The sequence below is a fragment of the Anarrhichthys ocellatus genome, unplaced genomic scaffold, assembly GCF_004355925.1.
Source record: "Anarrhichthys ocellatus isolate YVR2014 unplaced genomic scaffold, GSC_Weel_1.0 scaffold36, whole genome shotgun sequence".
Classification (NCBI taxonomy): domain Eukaryota; kingdom Metazoa; phylum Chordata; class Actinopteri; order Perciformes; family Anarhichadidae; genus Anarrhichthys; species Anarrhichthys ocellatus.
In genome coordinates, this window is record NW_022280066.1 from 1,577,946 (window position 1) to 1,585,887 (window position 7,942).

At 41.1% G+C, this 7,942-nt stretch overlaps 2 protein-coding genes across 8 annotated transcripts in view; one reads left to right on the plus strand and one right to left on the minus strand.

Moving 5' to 3' along the window:
* The window catches only part of ralgapa1 (Ral GTPase activating protein catalytic subunit alpha 1), a 58,492-nt gene extending 57,029 nt beyond the window's left edge, over positions 1–1,463 (minus strand). For 3 of the 7 annotated variants that reach the window (XM_031866788.1, XM_031866789.1, XM_031866787.1), the window contains exon 1: positions 829–1,463. In XM_031866788.1, coding sequence (XP_031722648.1) covers positions 829–934 — 106 coding nt within the window. In that variant the 5' untranslated portion in view covers positions 935–1,463. The remainder of the gene's footprint in view (positions 1–828) is intronic. The other 4 variants (XM_031866792.1, XM_031866793.1, XM_031866791.1 and 1 more) reach the window with 2 other exon arrangements.
* A 158-nt stretch (positions 1,464–1,621) lies between these two features.
* Positions 1,622–5,432, plus strand: brms1la (BRMS1 like transcriptional repressor a). Its single transcript, XM_031866779.1, has 9 exons — positions 1,622–1,735; positions 2,598–2,756; positions 3,051–3,141; positions 3,258–3,385; positions 3,474–3,553; positions 3,838–3,934; positions 4,072–4,161; positions 4,300–4,364; positions 4,486–5,432. Exons 2-9 carry the CDS (start codon positions 2,618–2,620, stop codon positions 4,582–4,584), a joined length of 789 nt encoding a protein of 262 aa, XP_031722639.1. The 5' UTR covers positions 1,622–1,735; positions 2,598–2,617; the 3' UTR covers positions 4,585–5,432.
* Positions 5,433–7,942: the final 2,510 nt, after the last annotated feature.

Consider the following 7,942-nt stretch of genomic DNA (forward strand, 5'->3'; position numbering starts at 1 on the left):
CTCTCTCTCTCTCTCTCTCTCTCTCTCTCTCTCTCTCTCTCTCTCTCACTCACGCACCCACACCCACCCCAGTAGCTCTTACAATAGAAACAGGAAGTTGAGCTACTGTACACAAGAGGAAATAGATCCATCACTTATTAATACCCATCGCCCTGCCAACAATTTCCTATTCTACAACACACATTTAAAACACTGCAATTGTCCCTGTGTGTGCAACCCACCTTAACCCAAGTTTAACAAAAACACACACAGCATTTCTCACATCCCAGGTCTTTATAGAGCACTCAGGCACACCCCTGCAGAAATCACAACAGCCTGACCAACAGCGTATATAATCACCGACATGTTGTGCTTCTTACACGCGTTATTACACTGTAATAAACGCATTGCGTCCGATTATCCTCTATGCAGAGACCCAAAGTCAAAACGTCCATTCAAAGACCTGACGATGTAATAAACCTGCACATAGTATAAAGCACACCTTTAAAGCCCTTTTCCACCTCGATGGTTCTGTTGACAGCTCATTTACTTTTAAATATATTTAGGCTTATAGCACACAAGGCTCATTGCTGTCCATCTGGTAAAGATTAAGCAACAGCAATAGTAAAGATGGACGAATGTGGACTGATCAAATGATTGCAATGGACTACAGGTCAGCTGCGAGTAACGTTAAAGTTGGATATTTAAAGTTTGTTATAAAAAGCCCACGTCTCTGTTCACATACAAGGCAACTTTGAAATTGGTGATTTATTTTCGAGATGAGTTTGGTATCCACATAGGCACGGATACGCTAACCTGTTAGCGGCTTATGAATTATGTTTAACTTACCTATGACTATTCTGAGATGCTTCAGCCTCGTCAACACGTCCTTCTTTGGGTCCAACACTTTCTGTGTTGATTTTTTAACGTCCCCATGAGGCTTTTTAGAGAACATTCCTGGGGCTGGAGACACAGGAATGCGAGGGTAGACAGCAAGGAGGTGCTAGCTGGGTAGCGACTTGAACAGCCTTAGCTAGCGTTAATCTTCAAAGTATAACGAAAAAGCGCTGCTCCTAGATCATTTATTTAACGCCGTGCGGCAAATTAGCAGCCCTCCGCAACAGCGCGGAGCTCATCAATGCGTAAATGTTGTCGTCGCATTCTGTTTAAACTAAGACAAATCGGTAAAACGTAGCGGGGCAAAAGCATCCATCCATTGCAGCCGAATGCACCTCCCTTCCACAACAGTCCGCAGCCTGAAGGCTACACTAGCTAGTTAGTTAGCTCCGCTGTTCACTTAGAAAACATCATGGCGGAGGAGGGAGGAGGCAAAACAAAATAATAGATACCAGAAAAATCCAACGTCAACATGGTTCAACAATAAGCAAACTCTGCTTGTATCATATACAAATGTAACAAAATTGCAATATATTTCTGACTCCAACTGCGTTTCCTATTTTACTGGCGCTGACGTTTAAATCGCATTTCGACAGTTGTGATCGAACGCTCAACCTCGTTCAAGTTACAGTGCTGGTGGGTAATGTAGTTTACAGTTGGTTGTTAATCCTTCAGTGACGAGAAGACTGGTGATACATAAAACTACAACTCCCTATTCAAATAAAAGCGCCCTTCTAAAATTTGTTTTTAGCTTAGCTGGGACACACGAGTGGAATTGTAACCGAGGGAAAAAAATAAGTTTAGGCTTCTTTTTCTTTTCTTGAAACAATATCGCAAACGCCTTGCACCTCCCCATCTCGTGAGTTATGGTTTAGTTTCACGCTTCTTCATTAATATATTTTTGTGACAAGTCGTGCTAATCTTACTTGCTAACTAACGCTAACTATACTGCATAGCTAACATGCTAACTTGATGTGTTGTCGTTTGTTATTGTTTATTTGTCTTGTGCAGTGATTAAAAAGGCAAAACACATCGATGTTGCTTGATTAACATTTCATATCTAATCTCAAGCAATAACGTTTTAATAAAGCCAGCTACCAAGAGGGGTTTACCACATTATTTCAAATATGATTTACCAAAATGAGCCACCATTAAAAATAAAGATTCATGAAGAAATTAAAATGTATAAAACATGGTTAAGTTGCAATAGATTTTCGGTGGCTTCCCCGCATCACTGACTGCATTTCGTAAACAGCAATGGGGATAACTATAACACCGTTTCACTGTTGTTTGGTTAAATCTTTGCACTATTGTTTCGTTAGTTAATTTAATATTCTATTTTATTGTATATATTGTGCATTTTTATATTTCATATTTTTTTTTCTCTGCTATTTTGTATTGCTTTACCTATACCTATTAATGCTGCTGGAGCGAAAAAATGTCCCCTTGTGGGATTAATAAAGTAACCATCTATCATATCTGTAAGATATTACACAAATGGATGAAAAAACAGAAATTTGGAAATATTTCTGGAATCAGCTGCTCTGGGGAAAGACACTTTATCTATGTGTTCAGCAAGTCTATAATTATTAATAATCACTTTGAACCACCAAGTCATGTCAGTTGTCATACCTAAAAACTAAACGAATGCAATCAATATGTTATATCTGTTTGTCTGTAAAAAGAGCCTGACATTGTCTCTCTCTCTCCCACACCACCAGTCTGGAGCTGACTCGCTGCCATGCCAGTGCACCGTGACCGGGAGAAGAAGGAGAGCACAGCGGAGGAGATGGAGGTGGAGGAGCAGGAGCAAGAGGCGTCCAGCTCAGAGGAGGAGGATTCTGACACCTCCTCTGTCTCCGAGGATGGAGACAGCTCTGGTAAAAAAAAAAATAGTCAAACAGTAGAAAATGAGCATAACATTCGTATTCTAAGGATTTCCCATTAAAAGTAACATTATTTCAGTTTATGATTCTGACTTAAAGTAGTTCCTGTCAAAGGTTCGACTTGACATCCCGCACGCTATGAGTTGTCCATCCTTGAGACACTGCTTGTCTGCAAATCTTTTATGGCTGGCAGACGCATAACCTATCAGAAATATGTCTTCCCCCATCCCGATTCATAACTTCATAATGATTAATCTAGAGGGGTTTGTGTGCTTTATCATTTTCCAGAAATGGACGAGGAGGACTGTGAGCGGAGGAGGACGGAGTGTCTTGATGAAATGTCCAACCTGGAGAAACAGTTCACGGATCTCAAAGACCAGTGAGACAGAAATCGATTCATCTCATGACTTTAAAATTTAGAAGCGTGAAATGTAAAGAAAAAAATTAAATAAATCATTGACAGGATCTTGTAGTTACACCCGTGTTTGTGCACAGGTTGTATCATGAGCGTCTCAGCCAGGTGAAGAGCAAGCTGGGAGAGGTGGAGGCCGGCCGGGCGGCGGAATACCTGGAGCCTCTGGCCGTGCTGCTGGAGAACATGCAGGTCCGCACCAAGGTGGCAGGTAAACCTGGACACACGGACGCACTCGGCATGACTCGCACACTCCGGCGTCCTTTATTCACTCTTGTTGTTCCCTCTGCTTTCATCAGGCATCTACAGAGAGCTTTGTCTGGAGTCTGTGAAGAACAAGTATGAGTGTGAGATCCAGGCAGCGTGCCAGCACTGGGAGGTCAGACACACACTTTAATTACCTTCTGTCTTACTAAAGTATTAAAAGTATTGCTGAGGAGATGCGTTTTCTTTTAAGTCCTCGGCTCTAAGAATCATTAAATATTCTGATTTCGATTTGAATTTGAGTGAATGTTTTTGATCTGTGTCATTGGTGGTTGTGTGTAAGTATTTGGATGTATGCTTGTGTGTTGGACAGTTTTTTTGCTAATATTATGTCTATGCTTTTGTGTGTGTGTGTGTGTGTGTGTGTGTGTGTTTGTGTGTTTGTGTGTGCGCGCGCAGAGCGAGAAGCTGCTGCTGTTTGACACGGTACAGAGTGAACTGGAGGAGAAAATTAGAAGGCTGGAGGAAGACCGACACAGCATAGATATTACATCAGGTGACGCACACGCAGAGCACAGTCGTGTGATGTCATGCACATGCAACCTAAATACATTTGAACTACAGTAGCAAGAACACACTAGACGCATCCAGCACTGTGTGTTATATTGAATCCGTCCGTGTCTCTCTTATCAGAGTTGTGGAATGACGAGTTATCGGGACGGAAGAAGAGGAGAGATGCTTTAAGTCCGGATAAGAAGAGGAGACGACCTTCAGTGGTGTCTGATATCCTTCTGCTGTTCATATCTCTGTCACTGTCCACACTACTGAGCATTCACGCTGCTTCTATAAATCACCAAATATTGGTATCTAGATGTGTCCTTGTATTCATCTGCCCGTGGCGCCGTCCTTAACTCCGCTCACGCCCGTATATCGTTTACATGCTGCCCGACCTGGACGTCCTGGAGGACTGGACGGCTATCAGAAAGGTGTGCAAAATGCGGTGACTTTGTCCCACAGTGGCATTGCTGTGTGTGTTATTTAACAATAATAATGATGTGTGTGTGTGTGTGTGTGTGCGCGCGTGTGTGCGTGTGTGTCGTCTTCCAGGCCGTGGCTTCGCTGGGTCCCCACAGAGGGAAGGCCGACTCTGACAGCCCCGTGTTCCCATTCAGACAAGACAGAAGCAGGCCCATTCTCAACTGCTGAGGAACACACACACACACAGTCACACATTACAGAGCACACTCAAAACACACGAGGACCGCAAACAGAAGCACAATAAATACAAACGCATACAGCACACACACACACACGCACACGGCAGCATTCACTTTCTGCAAGCTGGACTTTTTCTCCGAGTCGTTACTACAAACCCTTCCGCTAACAGCGACGCCAGTCGGTAAGCTGCCTCTTCGTGCTGACACACAATAAGGACTCGCAGGTTTGAATCCCTTTAGCGGACAGCAGGAGCATCGTTTCCACTGACATGGTAGTTGCCAGTACTTTTGTTCAAAAGAGTTAAACCTGTTTAAAGACTGATGTCTGCTGAAGCCACTGAAAGGCATTCTGGTAGTCATTGCATTTCATTTCATTGTGAGAATTTCTTTGAGGAGTTATGGCATGCTCCAGATTTGTAGATGTATCACTGGACAGTGAACTAAATCAGAATTAGACTGTTTTTCTTTTTCACGTTTTGGATTGAAATGTTTGAAGTCATCGCCTCCCAGAATGTGGTATTTGGTGAGAGGGCCATTGTCTTCACACATTGAGGCACAGTGTTGTCTGAACTCCGTTTATTTGGATAAATTGAGTGGGAATGCGACCGAAATCTGTCTTTGTGTTTGGCTTTGATTGCAGCAGTGTCAGCAGACTTTCCAGCTGAACGTAGTCAACACCCAAAGTACACCGTCGCCTAGATTTGACAAACGACGTCATTTGACTGCTTGTGTTTCTTTTGTGTGTATTTTACAGACGCGGTCCAGGAGATTTTTAATCTTAAATCCAGATTGTTATTGACGAAGCTTCCGTTGACATATATATATATATATATATATATATATATATATATATATGAACCTTGTGACTGTGCCATGAAATATTTAACATTTTTGTACTTTTCAGTGTTTCACGTGGATCCGTTTAAATGTCGTGTAGGCCTATGAGACTAATAATGACTTTTTTTTAACGTTCTGGTGTTTTGAATAGTTAGGTGGCGATCATGCGCAAGTCGTTTCAGAGAGCACCCAGCACTGCCCGCCTTAGTTAAATGAGTTGTTGCGACTTGTTTTTTTGCTGTGTCTTGCATCTTTTAACAGCTACGGTGTGGTTGCAGTAACTCTGTGATGGCAGCAATGAAAATGTGTGTGCGGTCGTGACCACGACAGAGTCAGTCGGTACATTCAGAAAGGAACAATATTTAAACTCTCCTGAACCATCTAAATGCAATATATGGTTCCAAATTGAAGGTGGCATTATATTTGTACTGGACACTGACATTTTAGGGCTTTAACGCCCCTTTCAAACCGCCAGTGGACTTCCGTGTCTCACCAGCTCTGTGCGGCGATAAGAGCGCAGCACAATCAGGGAGATTTCAGCAGAGCATCTAATCGAGACCATATACAGTGTTCATAGGATATCTGTGCATTTTGAATATTTTTATTTTTTTCCTCACTAAACTCTGATATCAAATCCTATATTTATTTTACTGTAGACCAACAACTGAAGTATATCACTGCAAACTAGTGTCAGTCATGCTAACCACATTAACAAAATGATTTCATAAAAAAATCAATAATAACTGAGAGACAAATGTAACAAATGACAAGTTAAAATACAGAGGTATCCCTTTAAAGCAGGTATCACGGTTACACTCTGGTCTTACGCATCTACCTCTTTAAAGTGAAATCCACATTTGCATTACTGCTCATGAACATGCTTCACGGCCACCCTGACAACAGTTGAATCCGTGTGCTGCGGTCTACACGGCTCTGCAGATTTGATCCTTCCAACCATACCCTGCCGTTGAACCTTTCATAGATTAAACCAACTGGTTATAAAACGGTGATGATGAACAAGCTGCCATTTAACAATAAGGATTTTTTTTTTTGTCAGCAGAGGTTTTTGAAGATAAAGGATGTTAAATGTTCAAACTGAAATTTGTTGACAGTGTTTGTTAAATGCTGTGTCGGGTACATTCGTGTCTTTGTTGTTGACGTGGGTGGGTTTTACAATTAAAAGTTGTTTTATAAGCACTTTGTGGTGTCTCTGTTCACTGTGTTACTGTAGTGGTACAGTAAAAGTACTGTCAGTAGAGTCTGTAAATATTTTTAGCAAGCGATAACCTCAGTAATAAGAATGAAATATTTAGCAGTTTTCAGTGATTGATAATGAGTGACTGCAGGGACTCATCACTGCCTAGATCAGTGTTCATAGTATTCTCCTAATAAATGACTCGATCACATGAAAGAGCATTTCTTCCTTTAGAGGAGCGAACTGCACATCATCTATTTCTCTAACGCAACACTGATCACAGGGTGCATGGAGAGAGATGATGTCATGGCATGTCACTTACATCATCAGTGATGTGGAGGCTGTAGGAAGCACTTCCTCTTCCACTCTCCCAAGCAAGGGCAGAGTTTACGGGAAGGACACAGAGGACATGTCCCTACACACACACACACACACTTTCTCAGAAGGCAGTTTTGCACCCCTACACTTTTACCGTCCGAAAACTTTATATTTGAGAAGAAAAAGCAAATAGGAGAAACTGACCAAGTGGAACCAGTGCCCACTGCTCCATTTATTTCATAAACTTTGTTATAAATTACACAGGGAGTCAATGGAAAGTATGGACATGAAGTATACAAGTATGAAAAAATAAAAATATAAATCTAAAATGGTATCTATTAAAAGCTTAGTCTAGTTTATAGAGGAGCTACATTTTAAAATCTTGAGCTCAATAGTTTAATAGTTAATGTTTTACTTTTTATGTCTCCAAAAGTATAAAAGCATTCTTTGTAACATATTAACATAAAAACAAAAAATGATTTACTCCTCACTTTACACATCCTGCTTTGCTGCATCACCTTTATTGTTTTTGTACCTTCAGTAAAAATAACTTTCTTTTAAAAAGGTGTCCGTGTACATTTTGTTTGCCTGTGACAGCTTTGTATTTAAAGCCTCCAGAGGCCCCGCCCCCAAAGTAAGATGTTGTGCTTCCAATTACCTTCAGAGGTCAATTAGTTAAATAAAGTTTATGTGTGACACACACCACTTCAGTTTCTTACTTATTTTTTCCCTTTCACTTCACCAATTCTGACTTTCAAGTAAGTATATTAAATAAAATCCAAATCTAAAAAATAAAAATTATTTTAATTCCAGGTTGTATTGCAACAAAATAGGAAAAATGCCGAGAGGTGAATACTTTTGCAAGGCACTGTAATAACCCTGAAGAAGCAGAGGCCTTTGTGTGACTAACAGCATTAATGATGGCTCTGTTCAGTAAGCCGTGTACGTTTGCAGAATACGAGGACTCAGGAACTGGTGTGCCCGAGTAGAAAGGAGC